At 34.8% G+C, this 15,248-nt stretch overlaps 1 protein-coding gene across 1 annotated transcript in view; it reads left to right on the top strand.

The window, feature by feature from the left end:
• The first annotated feature begins 630 nt into the window (after window positions 1-630).
• The window catches only part of ORC4 (origin recognition complex subunit 4), a 45,775-nt gene continuing 31,157 nt past the window's right edge, over window positions 631-15,248 (top strand). The window contains exons 1-3 of the mRNA XM_080799838.1: window positions 631-699; window positions 3,460-3,536; window positions 4,317-4,407. Of these exons, the coding sequence (XP_080655964.1) occupies window positions 643-699; window positions 3,460-3,536; window positions 4,317-4,407 (225 nt within the window). The 5' untranslated portion in view covers window positions 631-642. The remainder of the gene's footprint in view (window positions 700-3,459; window positions 3,537-4,316; window positions 4,408-15,248) is intronic.

Genomic DNA, 15,248 nt, shown 5'->3' with positions numbered 1-15,248 from the left:
CTTTGTTTTGGATATTGTGCTAAAATGCTCGGAATTTTAATGGTTTGGGGATATTGGTAGTTAAGTGGACAGTCTTTTTAATGTAATTTGATTATGGATGAAGAGAAATAAAGGAATCATGGAAGTTCATGAAGAGGCATTTTACCTACCCTTTAATGACAGTGTATGTACGATGAGTAGAGCAGGAAAGCCAAGGCTTTCTGGAAGGTTATGATCCTGTGGGGTGGATGGAGAGGGAAACATTCTGTATAAAGGAAGCGTATAGTTTTAAGGAAAGAAAAATAGTTAAGGAAGGGAATGTGAATAGTAGATTGAAGCGAAAGGTAGGAGTTGGTTGTCTGTAAGAGCCATATACCATGTGGTATGGGAATGTCAAATAAGCCAAACTTAGAGAACTGTTTAGATTTTTTTCAGTTTTATTGAGAAATAATTTACATACAGCACGACAGTTTGATTTATGTATATTGTGAAATGATTACCACAAGAGATTCAGGTGAGTTTTTGAAGTTGGAGAAATTGGAATTTTCGTGTTTTAAAAGTTGTGTTTATTTTGGTTCTGTAATACTAAATTCTTAATCTCTTCAAGCCTGTAATGTTTTATATTCATGCTTTTTTTTTTTTAAAGGATTTCAGTTTGTTAAAATGAGCAGTCGCAAATCAAAGAGTAACAACTTAATACATGCAGAGTACCTTTCACAGGTTAGTGTATATTTTCATTAACCTCAAAGTCTATTATCAATCAAAACTGATCAGAGAAATAATTATCTTCTTAATTTGAATTCTCCCCTTAACACTTATGAAATACTTTCCATTTTCAAGGAGAGACTCTTCACTACTTTCATCCTTTTTAAGGCTTTAGACGGTTGGAATCCTAATTTTACTCCTGTCTTTCCAAATGTGTCCTAATTTCAGTTTACTTCAGAGTTCTCTACTTCTTTTGTTAAATTTCTTCCTATTTTATTTCTTGTGATTATTATGTTATAAATGGAATTGTTTTAAATTTTTAATTTGTTCATTGCTAGCATATCTAAATGCTATTGATTTTTATATATTAATCTGTATCCTGCACCCTGACCAGACTTACTAGTTCTCATAGTTTTTATTTTTTTATATAAGATCATGTTATCGGCAAACAGTTTAACTTTCTTTTCAATATGGTGACTTTATTATTTTTGTCTTAATTGTCTAATTGCCCTGGCTGGAACTTTCAGTACAATATTGAGTAACAACTGAAAAACAGACATTCTTGTTTTGTTTTTGATTTTGGGGAAACACATTCAGTCTTTTACCATTGATGTGATGTTAGATATAGGTTTTTATAGATGCCCTTTATTGGGGTGAGGATGTGTTGCCCTTTTTTCCTAGTATGTTGAGTGTTTTTATCATGAACATTTAATATTATCTTAAGTGCATACAGTATTTCAAGTGCTGAGCATATATCTATGTGTCTGTGTCTTAAGATAGGGAATGGGTTTAATAACTCTGTCCTGGTATTTCTATTTATCTGGCTTGACCAGAACTATAGTTTTTTTAAATCAAAACTAAATGTATGTTATTGGCATCCTTCATCACTTACTTTTTTTTTCCTTCTGGAAGCAAAAGTTTTAACTGTTTCATGAAAGAATTTTAGCTTAAGTATGATTTACATATCCTGGTAAAGTAAGTACCTTCCACATACAGCTTAATTTCTGTATACCTGTATACGTGTTTAACCTTCATCTCAGATCACTTTGAGATTATTGAACCGTTCACTGTTCACTATAGCTTCACTTCACTTTATCCCTTAGATTTTATACATAGTTGTTGCCTCTAATAGACTTTAATGAAGTTTGAAAAAGGAAAGGATAGAGATTTATATTTTGATTTCTAATGATCTTACCTAGGTAGAGAAATACACCATATAATTAGTATTTTGATTATATATGCTCATTTAAGTGTTTTATATGTATCAGCTATTACCTATACAAATGCTTAAGTTATGTTAAAGACGACTACCTTATTTAATCTTGAGAACAGACCTGCCAGAAAACTATTATTGTCTCTATTTTATAATGAAAAAAATTAAGATTTAGGAAAGGCTAACTTTAAGATCTACATAATTGGTTCTTCTGGCATCACTCCTCTTAATTCTTTCCCCTTCTTATATAATAATTAGGATTAGTTTATCTCCACTGAATAATTTGCTTTGCTTAGCCTCTGGTACGTATAAACAGAACTCAGATTCTACCTCTTTGGTACATGAAGAATCAGTCCCATGCTGTCAGTCTGAGAGAAGCAAATTATCTTGGAAGCTTCTTGTTTCCAATGGTGGGGCCAAATCTCAAATGGCTTCCTAAGGTTTTTGTCTTTGAAAGGTTTCTGTATTAGCAGCAGATGCAGAAAAGGAAATGCCTTTAATGGTTTGTCTTTTTAAAAAATGTGCTAGATTATCTGACATAATATTTTACAACTCAGTCTAAGCCCTTTATTCTAAGGCAAACTCAAAATTTATATGAATTTTTTTTCTTGGGGGGCCTGGGTGGCTCAGTGGGTTAAGCCTCTGCCTTCGGCTCAGATCATGATCTCAGGGTCCTGGGATCAAGCCCCACATCAGGCTCTCTGCTCAGCAGGGAGCCTGCTTCCTCCTCTCTCTCTCTCTCTCTCTCTCTGCCTACCTCTCTGTCTACTTGTGATCTCTATCTGTCAAATAAATAAATAAAATCTTAAAAAAAAAAAAAAGAATCACCTATTTTTAAAAAAATTTTTTTTCTTAATTCATTCCAGTGATTCCTCATTTTATAAATATAGATGAATCTAATTTCTTCCATGTAGTTGAGCATTTCCTTATATACTAAATTACTACTTTTTTTCAGTGTGTCATTTCTTTCCAATTTATTTGCACTATTTCTTTAGGCATGGATCATACGTTTTTAGGAGTATCTTGTTCTGCTTCTAGTGGGTCCTCAGTAACTATATGAACTTTTAAACTTATTTTTTCAGAATCCTGACTTTTATGATAGGTGCAGATAGATAGGGCTTGGGCTAAGCCAGTTTAGATTTGTTTGGTCTCTAGAGATTGAGGTATGGTTCATGAGCATTATTAGGTGAGATTACATTATTAGATTCTCTCCTGTCTTTTTTCCTTGGCTGATATGTACCATATAAAGTGAAGTGTTCACTTATTCACACGCAGTGTAAAGCAACCCTCCAATTGCTGACGTGGCTAAAGTAATTCATTCTTTCTGTTGAACCTCACAAGTAAATTCTCATCCTTCCTCTGGGACTTGAGATAGGTTGAAAGAACCGTTAGTTTTACAACTCATGAAAGTGGTAACAGAACTCGTGAAGACAAGTTATTTAGGGAGGGTTGAATAGACTCATTAATACCTAATTCTGACTGCTGTAAATGTATATATTCTCATTCATTTTTATTTCATGTGTAACATTTTTATTTATATTTATTCACTTTCTTTTTATCAGGTACAAAGAATTTTACGGGAAAGATTTTGTCATCAGAGCCCACATAGTAACTTATTTGGAGTACAAGTACAATACAAGTAAGTTTAGCTATTCTTTTGTCTGCTATGAACTTACTTACAGATGCCGTTAGGTTTTGTAAAAATTATCCACACAGATTTTATCTTGAATAAGGCTAACAAACATTTTTATAGAGATAAAAAAAAATTCTTCTTTTATAGAAACAGTAAATATTATAAAGGAAGAGCAGATATAACTGTTGTCATAATGAGAATGTGCCTTACCTTTCAATCTTGTGTTGCTTCTGTCAGCTGGTATTATGGAGAAAATTCTGAGCTCTGATACTTCATAGTCTGTTGTGGAAAGAAAGCTCCCAAGATTTGCCACTGTTGTCCCTTGTCTCATGACATCATAAAGCCAAGACATTTCAAACTTACTTGGTTTTCTCTTGAGATTTCCAGAGAATCCGTATTGACCTACCTTCTCTTCTGTGGTTTTCTGTATATGACTACATAAAGCGTAAGTCAAGTGCCCAGAGAGAAAGAAAAAGGGAATGCCTATTTTCTGTGCATATTCAAATTCAGCTTTTAAATAGTATTACCTAGCATATTATTCCAGCTTCCTTTTTATTTATTTATTTTTTTTAAGATTTTATGTATTTATTTGACAGATCGTAAGTAGGCAGAGAGGCAGGCAGAGAGAGAGGAAGGGAAGCAGGCTCGCTGCTGAGCAGAGAGCCCGACGTGGGGTTCAGTCCCAGGACCCTGGGATCATGACCCGAGCCGAAGGCAGAGGCTTTAACCCACCCAGGCTACCCTCCAGCTTCTTTTTTAAATTTTGGCTTATTTATGTCATTCCAGACACTTAATTGAGCTGCTAAAAAGAACTGCTATCCATGGAGAAAGTAATTCTGTTCTCATTATTGGACCCCGAGGATCAGGAAAAACCACGGTAAAACTATTATTTTCTGGTATTTTCTTGTTTGTGTAAGCATGTGATGATTCTTATAGACAGTATTGAAAATACTTTGTATTATTTTCATTATCTCATTAATTTTCTTTTTTTCGTTTTCTTTAAATCATAGAAGACGTGCAAAGCCTTAAAAATTAGGGTGGTATATTTGAGTTGAGCATATCGTTTTTCACCACAGTAACAAATTTTCAGTTGCTGCTTTTTCCATCATGGCCTTTTGCCCATGAGGAATTTATGCTTGCTAGTAGAAAAAACAAATTAGCATTTATTGAGCATGTTCCTTGTGCCTTTTGTCTGTGTGCTTGCACCTTACCTTGATCTTTTTATCTGTATTATCATTTCTTCTTTACACTAACCCTGCAAGGTAGACATTGTTTCTATTTATAAATTAGGTAACTTGTCATGACATGCATTCTTTTTTCCCCTATTGTTTTATTGTTTATTGTTTAACCCTAACTCAAGTAATTTTCATATGTACAGTCACATCTTCTAGAATTCTTTTCTACTTTCCCTCTTTATTTTCTTAGCTACCTCAAAAAGATACTCTTGATTTTTCTCATTTTCTCTTTTCACATTCTTTATTCAATATATGAGATAAATTATGACTATTACATTGAATATATTTACTATTAATTTTCAGTAGTTGGGCTGTATAAAAGCTCTTTTCTGCTATATGCCATGCAATGAATTTAGATTTCTCACTAACATACTTTTTATTACGTGTAGAAATAAAATTATATATTAAGTAAAGTTATATAAATTAGAAGATTGTTTTTGAAGCGATGAATGTTGACTGTTAGGTAAGGTGAGGAAATAAGGACTTTACAATTTTATTGAATCACCCATTTCTAGTGGGGATATAAATCTAGGTAATTTCTTTTTTAATCTTTGAAGAATATTTTACGTTAATTATATTATTTACAATAATTTTTTAGTTTTGACTATATTTAATTTGATTCAGTCTTATGCTCAGTCATTTTATACAACCACTATTTCTCTCTCTCTCTTTTTTTTTTTTAAAGGTTTTGTTTGGGGGGAGAGGGAACACAAGTAGGGGAAATGGGAGAGGGAGAAGCAGACTTCCTACTGAGCAGGGAGCCCCATGTGGGGCTTGATCCCAGGACCCTGGGGTCATGACCAGAGCTGAAGGTAGATGCTTAATGACTAAGCTACCCAGGCACCCACATTTCTTTATTCTCGAGTTCCTTAGTATGATTTTCTTTTGTGTTTGACCTCAATACTGTTCAGATGGTTTTGAAAGGAAAACCATGTGACTGGTATGCCTTTGAGCTATTAGAATATTTTAAATTTCTAACAATAATACTCTTAAATAGTAGAAACACTATGCAAAGGATATGCACAGAAAGGTCACATAAAATTAAATACAGATCTGTCTTGAACTTAAAACTTGTTCAGTTTTACTTATAATTAAGTAAATTAACTAAAAACATTAGCAGTTTTGTCTACCAGGTTGACAAACCTGTAAAATTGATAACACTTAAATTGTGAACTTATAAAGAAATAGACATGTGTCCTGCTGGTAATATAAATTGACATAACTGGAATAAGAGCCAGTATCTAACTAGGCCAAAGTCATATACCCTTTGACTCAGCAGCAGTATTTCTAGGAATTTAGCTTGTGAAATGATGTATATACAGTTACTCACTACAACACCATTTGTTAATAGTGAAAGATGAGAAACAATATAAATGCCCATCAGTAGAGTACTGGTTAATAAATGCTAGTACATTCATCCATAATTATTATGCATCAGTGAAAAGAAACATTTGTCTGTAGTCCAGAAAAGGAAGAGGAAAAAAATACTTGTGTTGGTTTGTACTGGCAATACTTCATTTTCCTTTGCTATGTTGCACTTTGCAAATAATTGCATTTTTTACAAATTAAAAGGCTTTTGGCAACCCTTTATCGAGCAAGTATGCAGGCATCATTTTTCCAACAGCATTTCTCATTTTGTCTCTATGTCAGATTTTGATAATTCTCACAATATTTCAAACATTTTCATTATTATATTTGTCATGGTGATCTGTGATCAGTGATCTTTAATGTTACTGCTGTAATTGTTTTGGGGTGCCAGGAGCCATGCCTGTATAAGACGATAAACTTAATGGATAAATGTATTGGTTCTGACTGTTCCACTCTCTGGCCACTCCCCCATCTCCTCCCTTCCCCCCGGGCCTACCTATTCCCTGAGTTACAACAATACTGACTTTAGACCTATTAATAACTCTATAATGGCTCCTAGGTGTTCAAGCGAAAGGAAAATTCACACATCTCTCACTTTAAATCAAAAGCTAGAAATGATTGAGTTTAGCGAGGAAGACAGGTCAAAAGCCAAGGTAAGCCAAAAGCTGGGCCTGTAATACCAAGCAGCCAACCTGTGAGTGTAGAGGAAAAGTCCTTGAAGGAAATTCAAAGTGCTATTCCAGTGAATCCATCAATAAGAAAATGAAACAGCCTTACTGCTGAGATGGAGAAAGTTTTAGTGGCCTACACATTCCCTTATACCAAAGCCTAATCCAGAGCAAGGCCCTAATTCTGTTGAATTCTGTGAAGGCTGAGAGGGGAGGAAGCTACAGAAGAAAAATTGAAGCTACCAGTAGTTGGTTCATGAGGTTTAAGGAAAGTAGCCACCTCCAAAACATAAAAGTACAGGGTGAAGCAGCAAGTGTTGATGTAGGAAAAGGCAACATGATGAATCATGGACACATACTCTTTTTAGAGTTCCTACTCAGAGGTGATAACAGAGCACCTCTCCTCACTGGCCAAGTGTCATATAGTTACGCCTAGTTTCAAGAGAGTAAAGAAGTACATTCTGCCTAGGTGACTAGAAGAAAAGTTAACCAGAAATATTTAGTGAATGTCACTGATAGCCATGACAGCTAACTTGTTTTGAGTTTGTTTGTGTGTGTGTGATTTTTTCCCTGTCTAGACACTTAATAGAATTTCTTTATCTTAACAGTATGAAAATTTCAGATCAATATCTAAGCTTGGATCACAAAAACTGATACTCTGTAAACTCCCTTAATATAAATTTAGATCTTTTTTCACTATCGGATAATTTTTTTCAGTCTTCATTGTTTTATTATCTTTGGAAAATACATCTTCATACAAATATTTGGAAAACACTTTTAAGTAGTACTTTAATTCTTCAAGAAGCTCATAGTGATAATCTGAGAAAATGAGATCTAGGAAAACAGTACATTTAGACCTATTATTCCATCCTAAACTATGCCTCTTGAAACAAAGTGGCATTACAACAGAGAAGTTGGCTCTCAATGATGTGTACACAAAGTGTCAAGCCTGCATATATAACTTGAGCAGCTAATGCCTCGATTTATTCTGAACTTCATCTTGGAAGTTTGTATGTAAAAGCATGGAAGAAAACTCAGAAAAAAAGGAAATAGAGTTAGTAAACACTTATAAAGATGTTTAAATACAAATTAAAACTATACTCCATTTCATTAATAAATTGGCTAAAGTAGATCTATTTTTTACCAGGAAAATTAAGCATAAAATAGAGTTCCCCTGTTATAACTGCCCCCCATGCACATACATACAATTTCCCCTATTATTAACATCTTCCCTTAGTATGGTACGTTTGTTGAAATTGATGAACCAATATTAATATGTTATTATTAACTAAAGTCCCATAGTTTTCATTAAGGTCCCCAGTTTTTTCATTTAAAAAAAAGCTCAGTTTATCAGCTATTTCTTTCATGAATTGTGACTTTGGTGTTATATCTAAACTTCATCACTGGGATGCCTGGGTGACTCAGTTGGTTAAGCATCTGCCTTCCTCTCATGATCCTAGGGGTCCTGGGATCAAGCCCCATATCTGGCTTCTTGCTCAGTGGGGAGCCTGCTTCTCCCTCTGCCTGCAGCTTCTCCTTCTTGTGCTCTTTCTCTCACTCTCTCACACTCTCTCTCTGACAAAATCTTAAAAATAAATAAACTTCAGCACCAAATCCAAGATCTTCTAGGTTTTCACCTATGTTTCCTTCCAGAAGTTTTATAGTTCTTTGTATTTTACATTTGGTTTGAGTTAATTTCTTTGAAACATACAGGGTCTGTGTCTAGATTCTTTTTCTTACCTTCTTTTTTTTGCATATGAATGTTTAAATTGTTTTAGCATTTGTTGACAAGGCTATATTTTCTTCATAGAATTACCTTTGCTTCTTTTTCAACGGTCAGTTAATTCTGTTTGTATCAGTCTATTTTTACCGTCTTGATGACTGTAGCTTTATAGTAGGCCTTAAAGTCCATGTCAGTCTTCTAACTTTGTGTGCTTCTTCAGTATTGTTTTGGCTATTCTGGGTACTTTGCCTTTTTATACTAACTTTAGAATTAATATGTTAATTTCCAACTACTGGGGATGTTTGAGTTCAGTTGTAGTTTCAATCTGCAGATCACATTAGAAAAACTGGTTTCTTAATTATATTGAGTTTTCACATTCATGAACATGGAATATCTTTCCATTTACCTTTTTTAGGTCTTTCATTAGAGTTTTGTGGCTTTCCTTATGTAAGTTATATATACTTCGTTAGGTTTATACCTAAGTTTTAAAGATTTTATTTATTTATTTGATAGACAGAGATTACAAGTAGGCAGAGAGGCAGGCGGAGAGAGAGGAGGAAGCAGGCTCTCCGCGGAGCAGAGAGCCTCATGTGCAGCTCGATCCCAGGACCCTGGGATCATGACGTGAGCCGAAGGCAGAGGCCTTAACCCACTGAACCACCCAGGTGCCCCTGTACCTAAGTTTTAAAATATTTTTGACCCTAATGTGAATAGTATACGTTTTTAATTTCAGATTCCTAGTGTTACTGCTGATATAGAGGAAAGCAGATGACCTTTGTGTGTTATCTTGTATCCTGCAATCTTGCTATAATTGATTGGTTCTTAAAATTTGTCAGTTCTTTGGGATTTTCTGCAGACAATCGTGTCATCTGCAAATAGAAGAAAGTTTTATTTCTTCCATTCCTGTTTCTTTTTATAACTTTAATTTCCTTCTCTTGTCTTACTGCATTTGTTATTCACAGGCTATGTTTGAGCATTAGCTGATATTCTACAAACTCTTAATATGAATTTAGGTCTTAATATGAATAAAAACTAATTTTATTTTTTAGTATTTCCTTTCTTTCATTTCTTCTTGTCCTCTCTTAGGATTAAAGTATCCAGTTGTTAAGTCTTTGTTCTCATTTCTTTATGTTATTTGTCCATGTTTCTTTCTTTTCTTCCTCTCCCTCAGCATTCTGCCGTATCATCAGTGTGATTTTCTTCACCATCCATTCCATCGTTGGCTTCTTTTCATATGATACTGCTCTTTAGTTCTAATAATCCTTCTTGTCTACCTCCATGTCATGCACCTTCTTAGTTTATTGTTTTGTGTTTATCTAAATCTGGCTTAAATGACTCAAAATATTTATTTTCTAAAATATACATTTTCAGTAGTAATTAAATCTTTTTCATCAATTTACTGTTTCCTTTCTTTCATGTTACACCATTTCTGTATAAACTCCTATGTCAGTTTTTTCTGTTTCTTCAGGGCTTAAGAAGATGAAAGCCATTAAGACAAGAGTTTTTGTCAGTTAATAAAACAGATAGATTGTTCTTGGTATGCTGACAGGTTGTCCTGTTGTTACATCTTAAACCAGAACCCTCTGATGGTGCTTTGAAGTCATTGACCAAGTCTGACTTCAGTGGAATATGGAAGAATCCTGTACTTCGTATTCCATTTCAGTATTATTTGATTTATCCTGCTGCATTCCAGTATTGGGAGGTCAGAGCTTAGGAGCACTGTTTAAGTTTTGTCACTTTCATAATTTGTTGTGTGTGGAGTATCCTGAGACATAAAATATATTCTTTCAGACAAGAACTCTCATGTAAGTTTCAATATAAGAAATAAGATTACAATATAACACTGTCCTTGGCCAAGCTATTTGAAGTACAAAAATTTGGAATCTACAGTTAATTGATAAAGATAACAGTGTGGCTTATTGTATTTCAAACATTTTATTTAAAAAATAGGATGTGGGGTGCCTGGGTGGCTCACTTGATTGGGCAGTTGCCTTCAGCGCAGGTCATGATCCTGGAGTACCAGAATCGAGTCCCGCATCGGACTCCCCACCTCCACAGGGAGTCTGCTTCTCCCTCTGACCTTCTGCTCTCTCATGCTCTCTCTCACTCAAATAAATGAATAAAATCTTTTAAAAAAATCCAAATGACAGATTGTACCCTGGAAAATACTTTTCTGTATAGAAATTGCTGTAGACAAAGAAGCAAGTATTTGGGAATAGAATAGTAGGTAAATATAAAAATCCCTGATTGCTGGCAGGTCTAAATGAAGTGGGTCAGTATGTTTGTAAAATTGTTAGCTGTAAAGACTGTGGAAATGGAGTAGCCATATTGGTTATCCTGCTTGGTGTAACATCAAAAAACCAACTAATTTTTTTTTACTATATAATGTAACTTAAAACATTTGGAAAGATACTCTATTTGTGAAAAATACTGAAATTATGCAATTGGTTGCTTAGGTAGTTACACACAGACTAAGTTTTAGCAATATCCAGACTGGAACTAAAATTATTATTTGAAGACATAAATGCTAATACATTTAAGTTATCATTTTAGACCATACAAACACATCATGAAAAAGTTGTGAGCTGATCTAGGCAAATCATAATAACTTGTTTGAAGTAAATTCAATGGAAAGAGTGCTATAAACTTGTTTCAACTCTCTTTTCTTTTAAGTTTTTATTTTAATCACCTGGTGCTCATCACAACAGGAGCACTCCTTAATCCCCATCACATTTTTCACCCATTCCTCTCATCCACCTCCCCTCTGGTAAGCATCCAGTTCATTCTCTGTAGTTAAGAGTCTGTTGCTTGGTTTTCTTATCTCTCTCTCTTAACTTTTGGTAGTTTGTTTTGTTTCCTAAATTCCACATTAGAGTAAAATCATATGGTATGTGTCTTTCTCTGACTGACTTATTTCACTTAGCATTGTAGTCTCTACCTCCATCCATGTCACTGGAAATGGAAAGATTTTATTCTTTTTTATGGCTGAATAATATTCGTGTGTGTGTGTGTGTGTGTGTGTGTGTGTGTGTACATACATACATACATACATACTGTAATCCATTCACCTATTGATAGATATTTGGGCTACTTCCATAATTTGGCTATTGTAAATAATGCTGCTATAAACATAGCATGTCTCCCTATGAATTCGTGCGGGAGGGTTCCTTTTACTCCACATCCTTGCCAACAGCTGTAACGCCTGTTGTTTCTTGTGTTTTTTTGTTTTAGCCATTCTGACAGGTGTGACATAGTATCTCATTGTGGTTTTTATTTATCTCCCTGAGGGTAAGTGATGTTGAGTATCCTTTCATGTGTCTTTTGGCCATCTGTATGTCTTCTTTGGAGAAACGTCTGTTGCTGTCTTCAGCCCATTTTTTAAATTGATTATTTGGGTTTTTTTGGGTGTTGAGTTGTATCAGTTCTTTATATATTTTGGATACTAACCCTTTATTAGATATGTCATTTGCAAATATCTTCTCCCATTCAGTAGGTTGCCTTTTAGTTTTGTTGGTTGTTTCCTTCACTGTGCAGAACTTTTTATTTTGGTGTAATCACAATAGTTTATTCTTGCTTTTGTTTCTGTCGCTTTGGGAGACCTATTTAAAAAGAAGTTACTGTGGCCTGTGTCACAGAAATTACTGCCTGTGCTCCGTTGTAGGATTTTTATTGTTTTAGGTCTCACGTTTAGGTCTTTGAGCAACTTTGAATTTATTTTTCTGTATGGTGTAAGAAAGTGTCCCAGTTTCATTCTCTTGCATGTTTTCCCAACACCATTTGTTTGTTTTCCTGTTGGATAGTCTTATGTGCTTTGTCGAATATTAATTGACCATATAACTGTGGGTTTATTTCTGAGTTTTCTGTTCTTTTCCATTATTCTGATGGTCTATTTTTTACCATTGTCATAGTGTTTTAATTAATACAGCTTTGTAATATAACTTGATGTCTCAAATTGTGATGCTTCCAGCTTTGCTTTGCTTTTCTTTTTCAAGATTGTTTTGGCTCTTAAGGGTTTTTTGTGGTCCCATAGAAATTTTAGGATTGTTTGTTCTAGCTCTGTGAAAAATGCTGTTGGTATTTTGACAGGGATTGCATTAAATGTGTAGTTGCTTTGGATAGTTTAGCAAAATCTTTTCTTCCAGTACATCAGCATGGAATTTCTTTCCATATCTTTGTGTTGTCTCCAACTGCTTTCGTTAGTTTTTTATAGTTTTCAGAGCAAAGGTCTTTCACCTCCTTAGTTGTATTTATTCCTAGATATCTTATTATTTTGGTTCAATTGTAAAAGGTATTGTTTTCTTAATTTTTCTTTTTACTGCTTCATTATTGGTGTATAGAAATGCAACATTGATTTTTGTATCCTGCAACTTTACTGAATTCATTTATTAGTTTTAAGAGTTTTTTGGGTTTTCTACATATAGTATCGTGTCATCTGCAAAAAGTGAAAAGTTTTACTGCTTCCTCACCTATTTGGATGCCTTTTATTTCTTTTAGTTTTCTGATTGCTGTGGCTAGGACTTCCAGTATTATGTTGAATAAAAGTGGGTTGGGGGGAGGTGGGTGTGTCAGTTAAGCATCTGCCTTCTGCTCAGGTCACAATCCCAGGGTCTTGGGATGGAGCCCCACATAGGGCTACTCACTGAGTGGGAAGCCTGCCTCTCCCTCTCCCTCTGCCGCTCCCCCTGCTTGTTTTCTCTCACTCTCTCAAATAAATTAAGTGGGAAAATCTTAAAAAAAAAAAAAAAGTGGTGAGAGTGGACATCCTTATCTTTATCCTCACCTTAGGGGAAAGGCTTTCAGTTTTTCCCCCATTGAGGGTGGTGTTAGCTGTTGGTCTTTATTATATTCAGGTATAGTCCCTCTAAATCTACTTTGTTGAGGGTTTTTATCCTGAATGGATGTTGTGCTTTGTCAGATGATTTTTCTGCATCTACTGACATGACCATATGGTTCTTACTCTTTCTCTTATTGATGTATTGTATCACATTGATTGATTTTTAAGTATCGAACTACCTTTGCAACCCAGGAATAAATCCCACTTGATGATGGTGAATGGTTCTTTTAATGTATTGTTGGATTCAGTTTGCTAGTATTTTGTTGAGGTTTTTTGCAACTATATGTTCATCAGAGGTTTTGGCCTGTAGTTCTCTTTTTCTGTGGTGTCTTTCTGGTTTTGGCATCAGCGTAGTGCTGCTCTCATAGAAAGAATTTCAAGTTTTACTTCCTTTTCTCTTTTTGGAATATTTTGGGAAGCATAGGTATTAACTATTCTTTAAATGTTGGGTAGAATTCACCTAAGAAGCCATCTGGACCAGGACTTTGGTTTCTTGAGAGTTTTTTTTATTAGATTCAGCTTTTTGCTGGCGATTGGACTTTTCAAATTTGTATTTCTTCCTGTTTCAGTTTTGATAGATTACATGTTACTAAGAATTTATCCATATTCTAGGTCGTCCAGTGTTGGGATGTCGTTTTTTGTAGTATTCTTCTGTAATTGCTTGTAGTTTTTAGTGTTTGTTATTTCTCCTTTCTCATTTGTGATTTTGTTTATTTGGGTCTTTTCTGTTTTTATTTTTTCTTGGTAAGTCTGGCTAGAGGTTTATCAGTTTTATTGATTTTTTTATCAATTATTTTTATTAAAATATAATGCATTATTTGCCCCAGGGGTACAGGTCTGTGAATAGTGAGGCTTACACATTTCATAGCACTCACCATATCACATACCCTCCCCAGTATCCATAACCCAACCACCCTCTCCATAAACCCCCCCCCAATTTTTTTTCCCCCAAAGAACTAGCTCCCGGTTTCATTTATCTGTTTTATTGGGTGCTCTTCAGATTGCTGTATGTCCACAAAGAATTTTCCCTGCCTTCTCTCCAAGAGCAGCCCCAGTGTCCTTCGAGCTCTCCCAGAACCACACATGTTGATCTTTAGAACCCCAGGCTTTAAGCCTCCCTGGTTGTAAGAACTCAAGAAATTGAGGCCCTCTAGCTTTCCAAACCAGTCCTATGAGGATTCATTTCCTGTGTGTTCCCCTGTATGTTAGTCTCTTTTTCCCACTCCTCTCCCACTCCTCTGCGACGGTGTCTTCCTCCCCACTGCATTGGCTGTGATCCATTTCTCTCCTAAGCCACGTCTCCGCATTTCCTACCATCTTTGATGTGTCCTCTGTCTTCTTCTCTACACTTAGTTGTGGAGTTTTTTCTGCCAGTCTTCAGGTTGGTTTCTGGGGTATTTAGGATGATTTGACTGGGATCTACTTGTATTTGTTGGAGGAGGCAACCTTAGGATCCTCCTTCTTTGCTGCCATCCTCCTTCCATGTTATAATAACTCTCTTTATGTGTATATTAAAAATGAAGGTATTATTATTTCCCCCATTTCATTATGCAAAGAATTTAAAATAGTTTTCAACGATTAACCAAACATATAATAATTTAGAACATACAAACAGACCCAGAGAAATAGAAATAGTATGTAAATAAGATACCATTTGGTGAGAGGAAGAACATTGCAGATTACCAAGAAGCTATGGCAGAGGCCACATTTTGACATACCACGTTTTTATCATCTGGGAATGAAGTCTTATGATAGACTCATACTTGCTCTAAAAGCCAAGAAGTACCACTTTATTTTTGGATAGTTCTCTACAAAGAATGTCACTTCTTAATTGGATTTTATTACATAGTATGATAGTTGATATTTTGAGATATTCCTTTTTAAGAGGAC

The sequence above is a fragment of the Martes martes genome, assembly GCF_963455335.1.
Source record: "Martes martes genome assembly, chromosome: 3".
Classification (NCBI taxonomy): Eukaryota; Metazoa; Chordata; class Mammalia; order Carnivora; family Mustelidae; genus Martes; species Martes martes.
Note: the sequence above shows the minus strand (reverse complement) of the source record. Positions and strands in the feature narration are given on the sequence as shown.